The sequence below is a fragment of the Carlito syrichta genome, unplaced genomic scaffold (genome assembly GCF_000164805.1).
Source record: "Carlito syrichta isolate Samal-C Ts95f unplaced genomic scaffold, Tarsius_syrichta-2.0.1 Scaffold302399, whole genome shotgun sequence".
NCBI classification, from domain to species: Eukaryota; Metazoa; Chordata; class Mammalia; order Primates; family Tarsiidae; genus Carlito; species Carlito syrichta.
Genome location: NW_007246495.1, coordinates 394,279 through 416,651, shown reverse-complemented (window position 1 = coordinate 416,651; position 22,373 = coordinate 394,279). Strand labels below are relative to the sequence as shown.

Below are 22,373 nucleotides of genomic sequence, written 5' to 3'. Positions count from 1 at the left end.
GGTTGAGAAACCCTACATTAGAGGAAGGGAGAAAAGAAGGCATTATCCTTGGGAAAATGGTGTTATGGGCTGTCGTGAAGAGACGCTGTGTCGTCTGCTTTGTGGATGTCGATTATGTAGGTCATCCCAATGCTCAGTCTATCATTAAAGCTAGTCAAGACTCCTAAACTAATTTGGAAGACACTTGGTTGATAAAGCTTTAAAATTATTTGCCTTTTTTGTATTTTAAAACAATTGCCACCTACAGCTTCTCAGCCCTTAGGGAAAGTAAGAAAGCAATTGTTTACATTAAAAACAGGGTCTTCTCACTGATAAAAAACAAACTCACGTTATGCACATAACATTAAGCCTACTAAATCCTTTGTCAGGGATTTATAATATGGTGTGCACTGGTGAAGCAGACAGACCCAACACACAGAGAGACCCATGGGAATCTCCCGAAGTTGTAAACTGAACTTCACCAATATGACATCTTTTTGCGCTACGGAAAGGCAGACATCGAAACTGCCTATATGGAATTAATAACAGGTTGTGGAGTAAAAGCTGTTAATTGCTATGGTTAGCAATTAATGAAAATGCTGCCTCTCATGTCCTAATCCCTGGGAAGGAGGGAAGCTGCCCTGCAAGGTCAGTTAATATATGACTGCTTGAGGAGATAAGAAGTTATCCGAAAGACAAAAAGCAGCTTCAATCTCCAGAGACCCTATCTCCACCCACACCTTGCTCCTGGACTGCCTTCATCATGGCTCAGGTGAGTGGGACCTGATGGCCAGAGGAACTGCTTTATAGACAGCATCTACTGTAAAACCTCAGAATGGTATCTAAGATCTTTTTGCAGACTTTGTACCCTGGTGAACCCGAACTCCCATGCAGGCCTAGAGCACCAGGAAGTCCTCCACTGATCTCAGGAAGACAGTCGTGACACCCCCTTCACCATGACATCATCAGCTACTGAGTTCTCCCTCTTCCTACCAAGTTCCCTCTGAAAATGTATCCTCTGAATCTTCGGAGACAGCACATTTGAGTGATTTCGCTCGGCTGTTTTGTGACCTTAGACGCTTTCTCCATTATAATGGCTACATCAGTTGTGGTTTTTCTGGGCAGTGGGCTGAAGAACCCAGCTGGGCTATAAAACAATTTCTTGGACTAAAAACTCAGCCCATAACCTTGCCCTCTTCCCTCACCTCTCCAGGTACAATACTGGCATTCACAGCTGAGACCCAAGGAGCATTTTACCTACTAATAGGAATTGGAAGCTGCAGTTGAACCCACAAAGCTGAAAATAGCACCCTGTTTCCAAAACAGAGATTTTTGTCTGCTTGAAATAGTAATGATTTTAAGTTAACCTTTTTGCTGCTAGATGCTAGTCAAGATGCTTGTGAGAAACAGCAGCCTCCTGCCAAGTGTGTTCTTCAAAGTCTGTCCTTAACTCATGCCAAGCATGTGGCAGGCACCTGCAGGAGTCTTTGGCTTCCACCACTTGCCCTTTCCTGTGATCCAAAGTGATTGATTCGCCCACTAATTGAATATCATTGGCAGATTGAGACTGTCCTCACTCTGTCTTAAACATTTGGCAGGTTATACAGTCCCCTGATATGTCTAGGGTATTGTTTTATTATTTGTTAGCTACACCCAGAAACCTTTGGATCCAAAGGCAAATAAACGTTTTTGTCATATCCTTGGGGGTAGAGGGTAGGAAGCAAATCAATCAATCAATCAATAAGCATGTCCCCTGGTTTTAAAGAAAATATCAAGAAGCTTGCTGGCCAGGAGTGGTAGCTTACACCTGTAATTCCAGTACTTTGGGAGACTGAGACAGGAGGATTGCTTGAGTCCAGGAGTTCAAGACCAGCATGAGCAACATAGTGAGACCCTGTCTCCACAAAAAATCAAAATCTTATCTGGGCGTGGTGGTGCATGCCTGCAGTCCCAGCTACTTGGGAGGCTGAGATGGGAGGATCATCTTAGCCCAGAAGGTTGAGGCTGTGGTGAGCTGAGATGATCACACTGTACTGCAGCCTGGGTGACAGAGTAAGACCCAAGGAAAGAAGGAAGGAAGGAAAGAAAAAAGAAAGAGAGGGAGGGAGGGAGGGAGGGTCTGCCTGCTGATTGACCAGATAAAAAGAGGCAGCTGTTTCTTACCAGAGGCTAATGTCCAGCCTAGAGCAAGAAAATAGGATGCAGTCCAAAATCTGGTCAGTTTCCCTACAGTATCCTATCAAGCAATGGTCCGCCTGACCCAGCAAGACTGCCAGCCCACAGCAGGGGACAGAGAGGCTACCTGCTTCCAAAACCTGCTTTGAAATCCAATGTCAATCTGCTTAGTCCAAATAATGACCCTTCCTTGCTAACTGCCCAGATATTTCCCTGGAAACCTACAAAGAATTATTTTTACTTTAACTAGCAGGGCATACTAAAAAGTTCTGAACTCCACATTGGTTTCATGGTGTGGGTGAACATATCTGACATCAGTGCTTTCAGCCTACCTGGAAGAGGTTAAGGCAGGATTACTGGTTCTAATTCAGGTCCTGCCACCAACTCAGGCAAGTCACTCAACAAACCACGGGCTCCGTTTTCTCACATGTGGAAATGACTGAGTCTCACCATAGTAGTATTCCCCAAAGAGTGATGCACAGGCCACCTGAATCTAAATTCCTGGGATACTTGTCACACTAGAGTGGGGCTCTGGGGCACATTCTAGCATACCTGGCCATGACAGTGCTAGTCCCTATCAATTTTCCCATCTCCTACCAACAATGCATTACAGTCCTGTTTGTACTTCTGAGTGGGGTCTTATAACTAGTTCAGGCTTATGGGCTCTACCTGGAGGCCAAAGCTCTTAGGAGCCAGCTGCAGCGCCCAGCTCTCTCCCCTGCCATAGCAAACCCCAGATCCTGAAAGGTTCTCTGGGATGCAACAGACCTGGCTGGGGTGGGAGTACTTTGTGTGTTACCACGCCGTAAGCTAGCCTCTCTCGACTAATTCAAGAATCCCAATGGCCACCTAATTCACGACAAGGAAGAGAGAAGATGGCTTTCCTATGAGTGGCCTCTATGGCTAGCAGTTAATTGATACCTGTGGCACATACTGTCATCTGCTTACCTCAACTTCTTCTTTGCTAACAGAATTCTAATTTTGTTCATCATAGTAATGTGTGTGCAACCTCAGGAGATGAAATCAGACTCCTCTACTCCAGGGGTTTTAAAGCTCTAGCAGACATCAGAATCATCTGGGGAGCCCCATAAATGCAGATTTCTGGGCTCCAATACCCCAGCAATTTTCATTTCTAACAAGTTTCCAGCAGATCTGGTTGCTAATGCTGATGGTCAAAGGACCAAACTTTGAGAATCACTGGTCCAAGTCAATCAAGGCAATGTGACTATCCTTTGTCAGATAGTTGCTTTCCTATCCTCCCTCGAATGGTCATGTGACCCAGTTCTGGTCAATGAGACAGAAGGGAAGTTTGCAAGGTCACTTCTGCAAAAGATTTTTCTGCCATAAAAGGAGTCCCTGCCAACACAATATTGAAAGAGAAGGAAAAAATTGGAAGACTAGCACTACCGACTTCAATATTTATTATGAAACTACAATAATCAAGACAGTGTGATACTGGAGAAAGAACAGACAAATAAATTAATGGAATAGAATAGAGAGCCCCAGAACAGAACCACATAAAAATAGTCAACTTATATTTGACAAAGGAGCAAAGGCAACTCAAAGGAGAAAATTGTTCTTTCAACAAATGGCACAGGAAAAATTGAACATCCACATGCAAAATATATGGCTGTAGACACACACCTTACACTCTTCCCAAAAATTAATTTTAAATGGATCACATGCTTAAATGTAAAATACAAAACTATGAAACTCTTAGAAGATAACATAAGAATAAAATCTAAATGACCTTGGGTTTGGTAATGACTTTTTAGTTACATCAAAGACATGAAAGAAATAATTGATAAGCTGTACTTCATTAGAATTAAAAACTCCTGCTCTGTCAAGAAAAATAAAAAAGCAACCCACAGACTCCACTGGGAGAAAATATTTGCAAAGGATATATCTGATAAAGGACTGTAATTCAAAATACACACAGAACTCTTAAAATTCAACTACGAGAAACAAACAACCCGATTAAAAAATAGGCCAAAGACTTTAACAGACACTCCACCAAAGAAGATGTACAGATGGCAAATAAGCATATGAAAAGATCATCATACATCATCGGATAAATGCAAATTAGAGTGAGATACCATGATACACTTAGAATTGAGAAAATCCAGGACACTAACACCAGCAAATGCTGGTGAGCATGTAGAGCAACAGGAAAACCTTCATTCATTGCTGGTGAGAATGCAAAATTGTGCAGCCACTTTGGAAAACAGTTTGGCAGTTTCTCACAAAATTAAACTTATTTTTACTGTGCAATTCAGCAATCAGACTCCTTGGTATTCAACCAAAGGTGTTAAAACTAAAGTCCACACAAAAAAAACCCGCATGCCGAGGTTTATAGAAGCTTTATTCATAATTAATAAAACCTGGAAGCAACCAAGATGTCCTTCAGTGATGAATAGGTAAATAAACGGTAGTACATCCAGAAAAATGGAGTATTACTCGGTGTTAGAAAGAAATAAGCTATCAAGCCATGAACAGACATGGAGAAAATTTAAATTTAAATGAATATTACTAAGTGAAAGAAGCCAATCTGAAAAGGCTACAGACAGTGTGATTCCAACTATGTGACTTCCTGGAAAAGACAAAACTAGAGACAGTAAAACAGTGAGTGGTTACCAGGAGCTGGGGGAGAGGGAAAGATGAACAGGTAGAGCTCTAAAGATTTTTAAAAGAGTGAGATATTTTGCATGATACTATAATGGTAGATACATGTCCTTACAAATTTGTCCAAATCCATAGGCTATACAACCCCAAGAGTGAACACAAACACAAATTATCAACTCTGGGTGATAATGATGAGTCAATGTAGTTTCATCAATTGAAACAAATGTGCCACTTTGGTGTGGGATGTTGATAATGGGGAGGGTCTAGGCATATGTGGGGACAAGGGGTATATGGGAAATCTCTGTACCTTCCTCTCAATTTTGCTGTGAGTATAAAACTGCTCTAAAAGCATTTTCTAAAGGAGTTCTTTTTGTCTTGCTTTGAATGAGATTGGGTGGAAATGTGATATTCAATCAAGAGGCTGCCATCTTGAAATCATGAGGTGATAAGCCTAAGGATGATGGACCAACATGCCAAGACAAACAGAGCAGAAAAAGAGGACAAATCTGGGTACAGTGACATTGTGGAGCTAATTGCACCAAACCTGAATCAACATATCTCCAGGCTCCTTGGTCCAAATTCTTAACCCACTATAAGAGTTAGAGGTGTGAAAGTTGTCAAAATCAAAATGAGGTTATTTGTGTTAAGAAATCTTGGCAGAGACAAGGAAGGCCAGGAAAAGAGGGTTCTCATGCACAAATACCTAATTATAAGAATTATCACAAAAGAGTGCAAAACTACAACCTCACACAAAAACCATCACAACCTTACACAAAAAAAAAAAACACTTCTGCAAAGACATCCACCCAGGAACTGCTTATCCAATCTCAGACTGGCACCATCCTTGTTATTGACCCTTGTAGCTAAGGATAATTATCTCAAAACAATTATGTAATCTTCACTTTTTCTTTAAAATTTTTGCTTTCCTTTACCTTCCCAAATCTGCACATAATTTTCTGTGGCATGCATACTACCACTGCAATGCCCATTCCTGAATATTGTTTTCTTTTAATGAGCCTCTCTCTCTCTCTCTCTCTCTCTCTCTCTCTCTCTCTCTCTCTCTCTCTCTCTCTCTCTCTCTCTCTCTCTCTGTTATTTAGAGTTACATAAATGTTGTCAGAAGTGGGATTGAAGTGAGCATACCTCAGAGGAATCAGCAGTCCCTGAAATCGAGTGTGGTAACAAATGAAATTCTGTGAGTCACGTTTTCTCTCTTGGCACATCTAAGATTCTGAGGACTCCCTTCCTTTGGTAAGTTCTTTTTTACTTTACATGTGATCAGATTTGGTTAGAAGGACACCTTAAATGGAGGACCTTGCATCCCTCTTGGGACTATAAAAGTGTTTTATTTTGTGTTGTTTTGTTTTGCTTGGCAACTCCTTTATGGCATAAAGACAAGTGTCCCTCCGATTTACATACTCTGGTTTCTAAAGAATTTACATTTTGTCTGTGAGAAATGTCTTTTCTGGTGAATTCACTTTTGGTTATTTCTGCACACCTAATTTAATATTTTGTTTGGTCTCCATGCCTGATTTTAAAATTTTCTGAACAGATGCAGTGACAAGGGAACACTTATACACTGTTGGTAGGAATGTAAGTTAGCAGCACAACCTCTATGAAAATCAGTATGGAGATTCCTCAGAGACTAAAAGTAGATCTACCATTTGTTCTAGAAATCCCACTACTTGGTAGCTACCCAATGGAAGATAAGTTGTTATACAAAAAAGACACCTGCACTCACATGTTTATAGCAGCACTACTCACAATTGCAAAGATGTGGAATCAGCCTAAATGTCCATTAACCAATCAGTAGATAATGAAAATGTGATATATAATACACACAAACACACACACACACACACACACACACACACACACACACACACACATAAAGCATATCATGGAATACTATTCAGCCATAAATAAGAATGAAATTTAATGTCTTTTGCAGCAACTTGGATAGTATTGAAAACCATCATCCTAAGTAACTAAGTACAGGAATAGAAAACCAAATACCACATATTCTCACTTATAAGCGAGAGCTAAGCTAAGGGTATGCAAAGGCATAAAGAGTGGTGTAAAGGACATTGGAGACTCAGAGTGGGGAGACTGGGAAGGATGGACAGATGAGAACTTACCTATTGGTTACAATGTGCACTAATGAGGGTGACGGGTACACTTAAAGCCCCAGACTTCTTCATCACATGCAAAGCAGCCATGTAAACAAAACCCATTTGTACCCCTAAAGATACTGAGATAAAAATAATAAAATTTTTGTGGTTAGTATCGTTTTTGTTTTTGAGTTGGAGTCTCACTCTGTCACCCAGGCTGGAATGCAATGGCATGCTCATGGCCACCGCAGCCTCGACCGGCTGGGCTCAAGTGATCCTTCCACCTCAGTCTTCCAAGTAGCCGAAACTACAGGTATACACTACCACACCCGACTAATTTTTTATTTATTGTAGAGACGAGGTCTCACCAAATTGCCCGGGCTGGTCTTGAACCCTCAGGCTCAGGCAATCCTCTTACCTCGGCCTCCTAAAGTGCTGGGATTATAGGCTTGAGCTACTCTACCCGGCCTGTTTTTGTTTCATTTGGGTTTGGCTACACATGTCTGTAAATAATTTGGCATTTCCACTTTTACTTTTCCCCTACTTTTTTTGTGAACATCTTCTGAGAGCAAAATTAAACATTCTAAGTGGTGGCGCAAGATGACCATTTAACAGTGTTGTTTTAAGCTTCTTCATTCATGGTCATATGCTACACAGCAATAGAAAATCAATTCAGTGGCAAAGTCCTGATTTAGGGTAAAGTGACTAGTAAATCTATTTGACAACAGAGCTAAAGCTTCACTCTTATCAGCAAGAAACCTGACATTCTAGTTTCTACCTGACTTCTCTACTTCTTGATTAGTTCTATCTCAAGGGAAGAAAGAGTTTTTATTTATTCACTCCACAAAAACCCCAGAACCAGACACTATATTACTCTGCAGCCAAGACCTCCTAAGTAATGCAGCACACTGGGCAATTCTTTAAAATGAGAATCAGAGCAGACATGGTGGCTCACACCCATAAACCTAGCACTTTGGGAGGCCAAGGCAAGAGGACAGCTTGAGCCCAGGAGTTCAAGACCAGCCTAGGCAACATAGTAAGACCTCATCTCTAAATAAATAAATAAACAGACAGATAAATAAAATGAGGCTCAGAGCTTAGGATGTGTTAAAAGACTCAAACCAGCATCACCTGAGGATTCAGATACTTAAAAGGCTTTAGATTTTGTTTACTCCATAATAAATCCTCTCTTCCTATGAGCTGAGAGAAAGCATAATGGATGAAGAGAAAGGCTTAACAATCACTGAGTAGATTTTATATATATACCTTCCTCGTGAGAACTAAAAATTTACAACCCCAAGCTTTGTTAGTTTATACAATTTTCACTTCTCAAATAATCACCTTAAAGTAACTGTTCTTTTTCTTTTTTTCTGGGGTTTCATTCTGTTACCCAGGCTGGAGTGCAGTGGCACTATCAAGGTTCACCACAGCCTGGACTTCCTAGGGTCAGGTGATCTTTCTCCCTCAGCCTCCTGAGTAACTGGGACTACAGGCGCACACCACCATACCCCACTAATTTATTTCATGCTTTGTAGAGATGGGGGGGTCTTGCTATGTTGCCTAGGCTAGTCTTGAACTCCCAGGCACAAGCAATCTCTCTGCTTCAGCCTCCCAAAGTGCTGGAAGTAAAGGCATGAGCCACCATTCTTGGCCAAGTCACCGGTCTTTTCAATGTAGTTTAAATGAATGAGAAAGAGCTTTGAGATTTCCTACCAAAACTTTACACACAGCAAGCGAATTGCTTCAGGCTGGGTTGTTTGTATGAATATGTATTTTCTGAATAGAAAATGTGCTTATATTCCTCCTGGAATTCTGTCACCCCTTCTAGCAACATCCTCCAACAAATGTGTTCATTGCAAGCAGCCAATTCAATAATACACATCTGTCTCACCTTTCTAAAAGACTCCTGGTTTTTGATGGGGCTGCGGGGTACTAACTGGGCAATCAGCATAAGAAGAAATGTGAGGTTTTGAAGGCTCTGTCCCAGAATCTACTGAATGTTCCATTTAAGAGGCCACGTTAAGGGACAAAACGGTGTACTCTACTGACAGTAGGAAATTCATTAGGGGAAACTAGGTCTCCCAATTTAGTCACAGATGCAGTCCAAAAGATTGCAACCTCTTCCCTCATTTACAATACAGTCACTACTACTTACATACGTATTTATCTATCTGTCTATCTATTTATTTATTTATTTTGGCTAAAGGGAATTTCAAACGCTTTTAGCTCAATCCTTTCTTCTACAAATAAGGAAATTGAGGTCTAGAGAAGTTACATAAAAACCAAAATGCCAGATCAATCATTTCTTCCATTGAATCCTGCACTTCTGAAGGTTCAGTCCGCCAGTTTTCTTTTTTTTTTTTTTAACTCAGAAGGCCATGATGTGGTGGCTAAGAGTGTGTCTTTGAGAAGTTCAAAGAAGCCCTTGGAGACAGGGCTGCCCTGTCTGGTCTAGGGAGACCTAAACATCTGAGAAGCAGAAACGCTAACCACGGATGGTTTCCATGGTGACCATGGAGGAGCCCAGGTACACGCTGTAATGAGGATGGCCAGTCAGCACGTAGGGAGCCAAGGCTGTGGAACATTCCAGAAAAACTCCCATACCACGGAGTCACTCAGATGAAACCTGAATGAGTGGCTACCCTGCCCTCAAGGGATGCTCTCAGAGACAGACACACAGCAGCTCTGGGCTCTAGGTAGCTGGCCCCGTGCAGAACTCTTTTTCATACATTATCTCATTTAATCACCGCCAAACCTTATAAAGTAGACTTGAATTCTCTCTCCTTTTGCCAATGAGTAAAGTGAAGCAGCTTACCCGGGACCACTGAGCTTATAAATGGTGGTTCTGGCCTAGCTATAGTGCCTTATTCCTCCCACTCAGTGCTTAAGAAACAAAACAAAACATCTCTGAAATGTCTCGCCTGGGGAGCTTCCTTGTCTTCTAAAGAGAAGTACAAGCCATGATATCAGAGACAGACAGCCTTGAACTAAAAGTCTGAGAGTTCTTATCTCAGAGAAGAGAAAAGCCACAGCTTTAAAGCCCACCATGGATATATCGCTGCCCATCATTACTAGATTCTGGAAAAGTTCCCAAAATGTTATTTTTAAACATTAAGTCATACAAGAAAAATTCCCTGAAGAAGGTTTGCAAGTCCTGAGAATTAAGTCAATACCGAATAAGACAGCAGAAACGACCTCACACCCAAGCAGAACAAGTATTCTGTGAAATCTTAAGAATAAGTGTGAGTTAAAGGGCACTGAGAATCCCAGTTCATTCACTAATCCACTCCACACGCCTGACACTGAAGCCATAATTGCCATCTTTAGTTAATCAGTTCCCTGGGTTGAGATTTTTGTGCATTGCTTAAAGATAAATATTCCGAAGAGGAAAAAAAAAAACACACAAACATACAATTAAAAAAACCACAGGCAATAGCAGTAATCAACACCTTAGTATGAAGGCGTTATATCGGGGTCCTGTTACTGAGGGAGCACTCAGCAGTGGGAGGAGAGAGAGACAGAGGCCATTAGGAGACATGCAAAGCACAGAGCAGTGTCTGGAAAACACAGGCTTCTGGGAGGAGCCTGGATTAGCACAGCATAAGAAGAAATGTGAGGTTTTGAAGGTTCTGTCCCAGAATCTACTGAATGTGCTTTGAAGTAAAATGGAGTGCAGGAGTTTCAGCAACAAAATGGAACACAACAAAACTATATTGTGTTCATTGACAACACAATAAGGAACTCATCTTCCATCTTTAAGGAGAAACTGAGTTTGTCTCACCACTTAGAAAAATCTGTGTTGTCAAATCCATACTTAGTCTTCTTGTATTGTGATCCCAGAAACACCACTCTAAAACAGGAAGTTACTCAGAAGAAAGGAGTTTAGACACAGCATCTCTGACTGCCCTTAATCCAAAATAGAAAACACAATCATAACAAAGCTATTCCATCAAATCAAACGATGCCCCGACCCTCCTTCCGGATCCTGTTAGGCTAAAGTGAACTGGACCACAGCAGTTAAGGTTTAAATATGATACAGTACTCACTCGAAAGACCTTTTCCACTCTTGCGATGCTTTTTCCAAAGATGGTTCCCAGTTGGTCACCAATTCCAGCCAATAGGAAACCAAAGAGTGGAATTCCAAAGATGGCATATAAAATACAAAAGATTTTTCCTCCTTCAGTGCTTGGTGCAATATTTCCATACCCTGGTGAAAAATATTAAAAAGAGAAAGTGGCAGAGAAATTAGCACATGAACCAAAGTGTTCACAGATTTTTTAAAAGGTCTGTGCACCCCCACTTCATGAGTTTCAAGGAGAACTCCATTTTTCAAAGGCTCCCCAAAATTCCTAATGTCTTCTGTTGCTCCTCTCACTTTTCTCCTTGCAAAGTCTCTACGGTCTCCTGGATCTAAATACACTTCAGGAAATGTGTGGTCTCCCAGAAAGTTCACGTTAATTTCTGATGAAAAATGATACTTTTTCATCAACACCAAAAGAATGGGCATGTCTGGCTTAGGGAGTCCTGAACATCTGGGAAGGAATCATCATTGCATGGTTTGGATTTGGCAAGAGCATCTCCTTTTTCATCTTAGGTAAGGGCATCCCCTCCCCCAGACACCCTGGGGCTGTCTCCCAGGGTCATGAGTACTCCACTGTAAAGATGAGATGTGGTCTATACAAACTCAGAAAGGACTCATGAGGTACGGTCCTACCCTAGGAAACCTTAGAACAGAAGAGAACAGGGAAGGGAAGGCTTTGTACCTCTTCCCTGCCCTCCCATAGTGAAGTTAAGCTCTGCTGGGATCTCCTTTTATCTTCACTGGGAATCCTACACCACCTCTGAGTCCTGCCTTTCCTTGTACCGCCAATCATCAAGTGTCAAGTAAATGTTCGTTGATGGATGCTTGAATTTGAGAGAATCATTTTGCATTTTTCAAATCATGCTTTGAAAGCACCAGCATCCATATTCTGCAGAGTTTTGCAGTCACATAAATAACTTACACAGAGAGTTGTGGGCCCACTTGCTATGCATGGGACTAAAGAAAGAATTGCTGGAAAGAAAAAGACCTGCAGCATCAGCACGATAGAGATAAGAGCCTAAGTTAATTAATACTCATTTTCGTGCCAATTTAGCATTACAATATTATGCTAACTAGGATCTACCTAGTCACCTAACCATTCTGCCAAATTCAGGTAATTCATGCAGTGCCTGTTTCTGAATCCTCATAATGTGAAAGTTATTGGGTCCAGGGTTATAGGCATGTTGAGAATGCGACATCAGTAAAAACTAATGTTTATCGGTTAGTGCATCACTCATATGCCCAGAGGCCTGGAGAACTCACTGTTGTTTTCTGCCTTTGGGAATAAGTCATTTGGCTGTTTTCCTCTTCAATTATTCATTCGGAATCATTCAAACCTCTTATCACAAATGATCTAAGTTAGTTTCCATTTCTTACATGAGTGCTCAGGTTAACCTTCCCAACTTTGTACTTCTTTTACTCATCAAGATTTTAATTCAAATGTGCAAAGAATGTCTTGGAACTTTTTTCAGATGCTTTAGGAAACTTGGACAAAATCATTTTTTCAAGCATTTTCCTCCAGCATCATCCAATTTGCATTAAGCTATCCCTACTGGAAACGACACAAATGTTCCTCTAAAGCTTCTCTTTCTGCAGGTGACTCTTGGAAACATCCTCGTAACTTGTGAAAACATTGAAGACTCTAGCTTGGCTGGCTAACAACTGCCTGACTTTGGGGTATATGGGATGTCTTTTAGTCTTCAGTGTCTCAGAAAGAAACATACTGCAGACATAGGCAAACAAATTGAGGTTTTGACCTGCTGAATGGGCACCTCATTAATCCTGACAAGTGCTATTCAGTTCCAGCTTTCAGAGAGGACCACCCTCCACTCATGGGGAGGACACTGCACCCATAGGACATCTCTGGTGTCATCCAAGGAGAGAAGAGGAAACGAAGAACTCAGACCACCTCCATCCCCTACCACCTGGTTGTCCTTAGACCTCTGAACTCTCCAAATCCTAGTGTTGGAGGAATTCAAGGAAAATGAAAAAAAAAAATCAGTGAACGGGGTCCCAGGTCCTAAACCAAGGGAAGTGAGGACCAGTTGGAAGCCCAAACTTCACCTGCACATAGATTACTTATGTACCTAATCCTGATTTGCACTCCACATCTCTATAATAAAACAAAGTAAAAAAAAATCGGTGAACTGTAAAGTGTTGTATCATGCAACATTTGATGATGATTTTGATTACAATTGGTTCCTTATTTATTCAATGTTTTGCTGACTAGAACACTAAAGCAAAATAAAGCAAAGTTCAAGGAAACGAGGGATGTAATATTTAAATAAGTTTTTAAATACGAGGAGGGATCCCCCCCAAAACAGAATTTATTTATTAAAAACTGTGTACTTATTCTTACATGTTTAAACTTTAGTCATCTTCAAATTACTCTTCTCTTGATGCAATACACCTATCAAGACACATTTTCCACCATTCAAAACAGTTTTGAACTTGTCAATTTGGATGCTTTTCAGCGCACCTACCTTTTTTTGTTTCATCTCTTCCACATCGGCAAAACGTTTCCCTTTGAGGACTTTTTTCACCCAAGAAAACAAAAAAAAAGTCACTCGGGGAGAGTTTGGGTGAATGGGGAGGATGGGGCACGGGTATCATGCCATTTTGTGGTCAAAAACTGCTGAACACTCAGCGTAGTATGAGCAGGTATACTTGTAAATCACCCATCATGAAATAGGCAAGCACGTTGAAAGAATCTCAAAAAAAAAAAAAAAAATTCACTGAAGCCGAACACAGCCTCTCACCATAACACTAGCTGTTACACTGATGCCAACGCATTCCTAGAATACTTACCTAGCAGGGGAAACCTGAATTACAAGAGGCCTACCCTCCAAAAGATGATTCCTTTTTTGGGGGGGTCCCCTCATATATTTCAGGTGACCTTTCTTTGGTGACAAACTTCTCAGTGTGTGTGTGTCTTATGCCTCTGGTGAATTAGCAGGAGAGACAGTTTGATCCTCAACCTTATCACTCTGGGAAAATTCCTGCACTTACACTTTGGAGCTGTTCTTTGAGGCAATGAGAAGGCTGTTCCTGGGTTTTGGGTTCTAGTTCTGCCCTGCTCGTCCTTCCAGAATGCTTGGAAGCACCTTGAAGTAAGGCATGACCATTGTGTGTAGGCTCTAGAACTGGAAACAACATGAATTCCTATTCTGATTCTTCCATTTACTAACACTCAGAGATTTGGCACATCACTTAACCTTCGCTGCCTCACTTTCTATTTCTGAAAGACAAGACTATGAAAGCACCTACCTCATGTTTATTAAGCATTAAATTAGGTACATGCGAAGATTAACTACATGTGAAGCATGACACTAAGCACCTAGTATTAGAACTTGCCATCTTGCCCTGTGCTTCTCTGTGGAAAGGATTCATTTCTGAGCAATAAGTCTCCAGGAAAACTAAGTCCCAGGAGAAAACAGATGGCCAGTTCCATTATCCCTTCGGAAACATCACAGTTTTCCCATAGCCCCAGGACAAGGAACAAAACATGTACACCTCACTTTGGGTTGGGTCAGTGACTTGTGTGGGCCCACAGCAGAATTTGAGCATCTCTTGAGGCAGTTGGGGCAGTGGAGGCTGGGACATGAGTCAGGACAACACAGTTGCTGGAGGGGCAATTGTCCACCCAGCCCAGAAACATCAGAACTGGATTTAAGTACAGCAAAAGGAGTCCAAGGTGCATCCCCACAGATCGGCTTCTGGTGACTTTCGGCAGAGGACAACCAGCCCAGCAAGGACAAACAGCCAAGAGGTGGCTGCTATGAATGGGCAGGACCAAGGCAGGCTCTGCTCTTGCACCCCTGGCTAGAAACGGTTCCAAGAGAAAGCATTTAGAGAGGACTTGAGCCCGAGCAGCACATATGTGTGCTTCTATTTGCTACTTATGTGCCAGAGTCAACCCTGCTTGTTTGGTTAAGAGTGTGCTTTGAACCAGACCATCTGTGCATGCAGAACTGCATTACAGATACACAACCTGTGTAGTCACACAGGGCCCACACTTAGAAGGGCGCTGTGCTTGGTTCAATGCTTGGTTGCCATTTTTTTTTTAAGTCGGAGTCTCACTCTGTCACCCAGACTGGAGTGCAGTAGCCACTCCCGGCCACCGCAGCCTCGACTTGCTGGGCTCCGGCGATCCTTCTGCCTCAACCTTCCAAGTAGTTGAAACTACAGGCATGCACTACGAGGCCTGGCTAATTTTTTTTTTTTAATTGTAGAGATGAGGTCTCGCCAAGTTGCCCAGGCAGGTCTCGAACACTAGGGCTCAGGCAATCCACTCACCTCAGCCTCCCAAAGCACTGGGATTACAGGCTGAGCCACCGAGCCTGGCCACCTTTTTTTTTTTTTTTTTTTTTTGAGTCGAGTTCTCACTGTTACCCTGGCTAGAGTTAGAGTGCGAGGCACAATCTCAGCTCATCATAGCCTCGAACTTCTAAGCTCGAGTAATCCTCTGGCCTCAACCTCCCAAGTAGCTGGGACTACAGGCATGTGCCAACATGCCCAGCTAATTTATATATATATATATATATATGGAGAGAGACAGGTCTCACTATGTTGCCCAGGCTGGTCTCAAACTCCTGGACTCAAGCAATCCTTCCCCCACTTGGCTTCCCAAAGTGCTGTGATTATAGGTGTGAACCACTGTGCCTAGCCTGTGGTTGCCAGTTTGAATTTCTGAATCATTTTTTAAGAAGGGACCACATTTTCATTTAGCACTGCACCCCAAAAATTATGCCACTGGTCCTGATGAAGGAAGCCAGACTCTATTCCTCACTAACTGAAATATCAGGCAAGTTACTTAACTTCTCTGGGCCTCAGCCTTCTTGTAGATAAAATGGGACAAATAACAGTACCTACATCATGTGGCTTTGAGGATTAAATAAGATCATGTCTGTGAAGCTTAATGCTTGGTACTTAGTAAGAACTCAGTAAGCCGGGCTCAGTGGCTCAGCCTGTAATCCCGCGCCTTTGGGAGGCTGAGGTGAGTGGATTGCCTGAGCCCACGGGTTCGAGACCCGCCTGGGCAGCAAGACCTCATCTCTACAATAAATCAGAAAATCAGCCGGGCGTGGTAGCGCATGCCTGTAATTCTGGCTACTTGGAAGGCAGAGGCGGAAGGATCGCCGGAGCACAGCAGGTCGAGGCTGTGGTGGCCGGGAGCGGCCACTGCACTCCAGTCTGGGCGACAGAGTGAGACTCCAACTCAAAAAAAAAAAAAAAAACACAAAAGAACTCAGTAAATGTCAGCCACGATGACGACAATTTCCTAAGCCATGGGTTAAACTTCTAGTCTGATTGCTGGGTCAGTACAAACAGTTGCTCAATACTTGGGCACGAACCACCCTTACCTGAGGCTTCCAGGCAAGTCACACAAGATTCTATTACTCCTAAGATATGTCTATACAGAGTCTGAATAATTAATACGTTTTCTTTTGCATCTGAAAAAGTGTTATAACCTCAAGTTGCTTGTGAGAGTCTTTTTCTTTTCTTTTGTCTTTCTTTCTTTCTTTTCTTTTCTTTTCTTTTTTTTTTTTTTTTTGAGGAAGGTCTCACTCTGTCTCCCAGGAGTGCAGTGGTATGATCTCAGCTCATCAAAGCCTCGACCCCATGGGTTCAAGGGATCCTTCTGCCTCAGCCTCTCGAGTACCTAGGAGTACAGGTGTGCACCACCATGCTGGATACCGCCTGGGATGTGGCCAGGGGCTCTCTCTGATACAGGTAGAGTCAGCTGACTCAATCTGAAAATACCTCAAAGACTATGAGCTAATTGCATTTCACAGGTGTTGGTGAGAATGCAACCCTCGGTTGCCCTTCTGCAGATGATGGCTTGTAACAAAGCATCTGCATACGAGACTGAATATCATTCCTCCTGCTTGGAAAAGTGAGTTTCTGGGGAGCCACCAGTGGGGCTGATCACTAAAGGCAGGTAGGACCTTCTCACATAAGAACTCATTACTGAGAAAGGGGACAGGTAGCAACACATCCTTGACAAAGACCAAACCAAGTCTGACCTGCCGTCTGGTGGGGCCATTGATATGGAGAACTGCCTGAGATGACTGTATTCCCTTTGCTATGCATGTATAAATCTTTCTGTACATCTCAGCATGAGAAAGGCTATTTTAGAAAGAAGTGTTTTGATATCCTCAGATAAAAGGGATCTCTGATATTAAGAAGTATCATTGCTTTTCAGAAAAGATTCTATTACTCCTAAGAACCTCTATACACTTTCTAAATAATAAGCACATTTTCTTTTGCATCTGGGTGACAGAGTGAGACTCCAACTCAGAAAAAAAAAAAAAAAAATGGCTGCTCATGAGAGTCTTTTTTGTTGTTGTTGTTGCTGAGACAGAGTCTCGCTCTGTTGCCCAGGCTGAAATGTAGTGGTGTGATCCCAGCTTGTGGCAGCCTTGATCCCCTGGGTTCAAGAGATCCTTCTGCCTCAGTCTCCCAAGTAGTTGGGACTATAGGTGTGCACCACCACACCTGGCTAATTTTTGTATTTTTCCATAGAGAAAAGGTCTTGCTCTGTTGCCCAGATGCAAAAGAAACTCCCAGATGGTCTCGAACTCCCAGGCTTAAGCAATCCTCCCGTCTCAACCTCCCAAAGTGCTGGGATTACAGGCATGAGTCACCATACCCAGGCCCATGAGAGTCTTTCTGGAAAGAAATTTGGCAAGGAAGGACCATACCCTTTGACACAGCAACCCACTGGCAGAGATGAAACCCACACTTCACAGCATGACATCATAGTGATCAACTATCATAAAAGTAGAAACAGTGGTGTCTTTTACTGGAATGTTTGCAAGTGCATGATCTCATGGCCAAGTGGGTGGGGCAGAACCCAGCCACATAAGGGAAAAAGACCAGAATTCTCATCACTCTCTCCACTTCCCCCTCCCCAAGTGCCTCTATTTAGGGTCTTCCTCTTTTAGGCAATAGAACATGTCCTTAATATTTTAGTCCTCTGGAAACTGGGCATTCCATTGCTCACTTCCAAAGCACTAAACAGAGCAAATGAATTTAAGACCCAAGATTTAAACTCATAGGACATACAATTCTAAATGGGAACATAACTGATTAATAAACACCTGGAAAAAAGATTCGGTGTCCTTAGTAGGACTGACAATCCATTTTTTAAAAACTATTACATGAGCAAAGATTCTTTTTTTAAATGGTGAGTACTGTCATATGTTGTTGGTATTTTTTAATGTAAATGCTCATAGCTCTTTAAAAATAACAGCAGGTTTCATGTATTGAGTGCTTACTACATGGTAAGATTATGCAAATGAATTTAACCTTAATTCCAGTGAAATGGATATTATTATTTTCAGTTTAAGGATGAAGTTTAAAGGGACCCCTGACTTGCTGAGGTCTAAAAGGCAAAAAGGGTGAATTTATGGGGTTGCATCCCTTGAACCAAATGTGTGCCAAACTGGAGAAGCAGGGGCATTCCCAAAAAAATTTTTGAGAAAAAAATTTGTAGTAGAATTTGAAATTTGATATTCAAAAAATAAAAGCCTTAAAGTAGATTCCTCAGGGAAACATTCGTTCTAAACCTTCCTCAAAACATATTTCCAGCTGGGTGTTATATTTACTTTGAGTTATCCATGCCAGGAGTGGGTGGTCCCACAAACTGTTATCATTCCTGAGGGCCTCTAAGGGTTTCACACCAGCCTGTGGAGCCAGGATTCAGCTCAATTAAAAAAAAGAAAAAAGCCGGGCTCAGTGACTCAGCCTGTAATCCTGCGCCTTTGGGAGGCTGAGGTGAATGGACTGCCTGAGCCCGCGGGTTTGAGACCCGCCTGGGCAGCGAGACCTCATCTCTACAATAAATCAAAAAATCAGCTGGGCGTGGTAGCGCATGCCTGTAATTCCGGCTACTTGGAAGGCTGAGGCGGAAGGATCACCGGAGCCCAACGGGCGAGGTTGCGGTGGCCGGGAGCGGCCACTGCACTTCAGTCTGGGCAACAGAGTGAGACTCCAACTCAAAAAAAAGAAAGAAAGAAAAAAGGTAGAAACAACTCAAGCCTCTGGCAGCATGTGATTATAGTGTAGACAGTGGATCCAATGGAAACATCTATTTTTAAAAGAACTTTAATGATATAGGAAAATGTTGACAATGTTATGTTGCAAATTCTATGAACTCAAGCAAACATGCTAATATTTGTATATTCCACAATTCATGAAAACACAGTATGGTAGCTCTCCTTTTCTGACTCCTAAATAATGGGAAATTTCTCAGGAAGAACTGGATGGATCATTGGGCTCTGAGTTCTATTATAAGCTTTGTCAACCACATGCAATGAATGAATTGACCACTAAGTAATTGGAAGAACAATTCTTCCCACACCTCATTATTCTTACTTACATCACATTAAGGTTTTCTTTGGAAGTCTCTAACAGTATGACTTTAACAAAACCCTCCACTCTGGACTTAAAATGTAGCCAGTTAAAAGGTGGGTCAGCTTACAATGCATTATTTTTCAATTAAGAGAAAGAAAGAAGGAGAGAGAAAACAGTATTTCTGAATTAAATAAAACAAGAACCCAATCTCTAATGTTAATGCTGCACCGCGATACTGAAGTGGATCTTTTTAAATTGTGTTTTGTTTTTGTTTTGTTGTATTTCCTGTTCAGCACCCACCTTCCTTCTCATTTTAGGGAAAGGTCCCCATCCTGTGCATAAACAGATTTTAATGAGGAAATCTCCCACTAGGAGGGCAAGGAAGCCTCTCAATGCCTGACCATCACTGCTGGGGACTGGTGACCGCTATGTGTCTCTCTGAATGAGAGTTTTATTGCAGTCCTACTTCACTATTGTATGTAGGCAGGAAACCCTCAAACTCATTTTCAGCAGAGCTGAAAAAGAGGTATAATGTAAAGATTCCAGCGTATGTGTAAGAACTACCAAAAGAAGTTGAAATGGGAGAGAAGCCATGTGGGAAAACCAAAGAGAAGTAGTCCAGAGTGATGCCAGGGCCCTTAAATGTCAAATCCCAGAAAGTACCAGCAGTCATCCAAGCATGAAGGTAAGGGTCTCACCTTGAACTTCAAGAGAGACATCCTTGCTTGTACCAAGTGTGGAATACAGGGTAAGGAAAAGAGAAGCAGAAGCCATCCTGCTTGATCTGGTTCAGAAAACAGGAGAGGCAGGACAGAGAATAGCCTAGATGTGCCATTTCTGCAAGAAGCCCTCATTGCAGAAACGAAGACAGTCAAGATGCGCTGGTTGGAAGGGGACACCCTGCCTTACCCTGCTGTCCTCTTCCCAACTCCATGTGGTAGACAGCTGGTTCAAGAATATCCAGTTTGCTTGGGGTCAAGTATTTGAAAAAGGTAGCCTGGCATAAATATAAATCTTCCATAAGAAAAATTGTGAACACAATAGTAAAGTTAAGCAAGGCTCAGTGGCTCAGCCTGTAATCCTGCACCTTTGGGAGGCTGAGGTGAGTGGATTGCCTGAGCCCGCGGGTTCAAGACCTGCCTGGGCAACTTGGCAAGACCTCATCTCTACAATAAATCAAAAATTAGCCGGGCATGGTAGGGCGTGCCTGTAGTTCCAGCTACTTGGAAGGCTGAGGCGGAAGGATCGCTGGAGCCCAGCAGGTCGAGGTTGCGGTGGCCGGGAGTGGCCACTGCACTCCAGTCTGGGCGACAGAGTGAGACTCCAACTCAAAAAAAAAAAATAGTAAAGTTTAATGATGGAAGAAAGAAATCCACCATAAAAATGTTTCCTAAACTACACAAAAATTGTGACCACCTATGAAATAACCACCTCTAGGAATCTTTGAAGAGAACTGCAAGGCAGAATCTCCAGAAAAATTCCCTGAAACCAAATGCATCCTCTCACAACAACGCTAGCTGGTCCACTGAAACCAATGAGTTCCTAGAACACTCTCAGTAGGGGAAGCCTATCCTATAAGATGTCTGCCCCCCAAAAGAAAATTCCATAGTTTTTGGGGTGCTCCTTCGAATTTTGGTTTCCCTGTGCATATAAAAGTTATATTATACTATACGGTAGTCCACTAAGAATATAATTGCATATGTCCTTAAAATGTCCATAGCTTAATTAAAAATTTTTTTGTATAAAAATACTAACAATCATCTGAGTCTTCAGTGAGTCATAATCTTTTGCTGGTGGAGAGTTTTGCCTTGATGTTGATGGTGCTGACTGAATAGAATGGTGGTTGCTAAAGGTTGGGCTGGCTGGGGCGATTTCTTAAAATAGACAACAATGAAGTCTGCCATATCCATTGATTCCTCCTTTCACGAAAAATTTCTCTGTAGCATGTGAGGCTGTTTGATAGCATTTTACCCACAGAAGAACTTACTTCAAAATTGAGTCAATCCTCTCAAACCCTGCCACTGCTTTATCAACTAAGTTTATTTAGTATTCTAAATCCTTTGTTGTCATTTCAACAATGTTCACAAGCATCTTCACCAGGAGTCAATTCCATTTCAAGAAACCTTTTTTTTTTTTTTGCTTAAGCATAAGAAGCAACACCACATCCATTTAAGTTTTATCATGAAATTATAGCAATTCAGTCACATCTTCAGGCTCCTCTTCTTATTCTAGTTCTCTTATTATTTCCACCACATCCGAATGACTTCTTTCACTTAAGTCTTGAACCTCTTAAAGTCATCCACGAGTCTTTGAATGAACTTCTTCCAAACTCTTGCTAATGTTGATATTTTGACCTTCTCACATTAAGCACTGATGTTAATGTTCTTGATGGCATCTAGAATAGTGAATCCTTTCCAGAAGATATTCAATTCACTTTTCCCAGATCCATCAGAGGAATCACTATTTATGGTAGATATAAACTTACAAATGTATTTCTTAAATAATAAGGTTTGAAAGTCAAAATTACTCTTTGATCCATAGGCTACAGAATGGATATTGTGTTGGCAGACACGAAAGCAGCATTCATCTCCTTGTACAGCTCCATCAGAGCTCTTGGATGACCAGGTAGATTGTCAATGAACAGTAATATTTGGAAAGGAATTTTTTTTTTCTGAGAAGCAGTTCTCAATGGTAAGCTTAAAATATTTAGTAAACCATGCTGTATGTAATTGTGCAGTCATCCAGGCTTTGTTGCTCCATTTATAGAGGACAGACAGAGTAGATTTATCATCATTCTTAAGGGTCCTAGGGTTTTCTGAGTGGTACATGAGCATTGGCTTCAACTTGAAGTCGCCAGCTGCATTAGCCCCTGAGAAGAGAGTTAACCTATCATTTGACACTTTTAAGATAAGCATTGACTTCTCCTCTCTAGCTTTGGCAGCAGCCCCAGATGGCATCTTCTTCTAAAATAAAGTTGCTTGGTCTACATTGAAAATCTATCAGTAGCCACTGTCATCTTAGCTAGATCTTCTGGAGAACTTTCTACA

The 22,373-nt window shown here is 41.9% G+C and overlaps 1 protein-coding gene across 1 annotated transcript in view; it reads right to left on the bottom strand.

Annotated features, from left to right (window-relative positions):
• The window catches only part of KCNK10 (potassium two pore domain channel subfamily K member 10), a 164,077-nt gene that overhangs the window by 47,505 nt on the left and 94,199 nt on the right, over positions 1-22,373 (bottom strand). Inside the window, exon 4 of the mRNA XM_008056569.2 lies at positions 10,934-11,094. Within this exon, the coding sequence (XP_008054760.1) occupies positions 10,934-11,094 (161 nt within the window). The remainder of the gene's footprint in view (positions 1-10,933; positions 11,095-22,373) is intronic.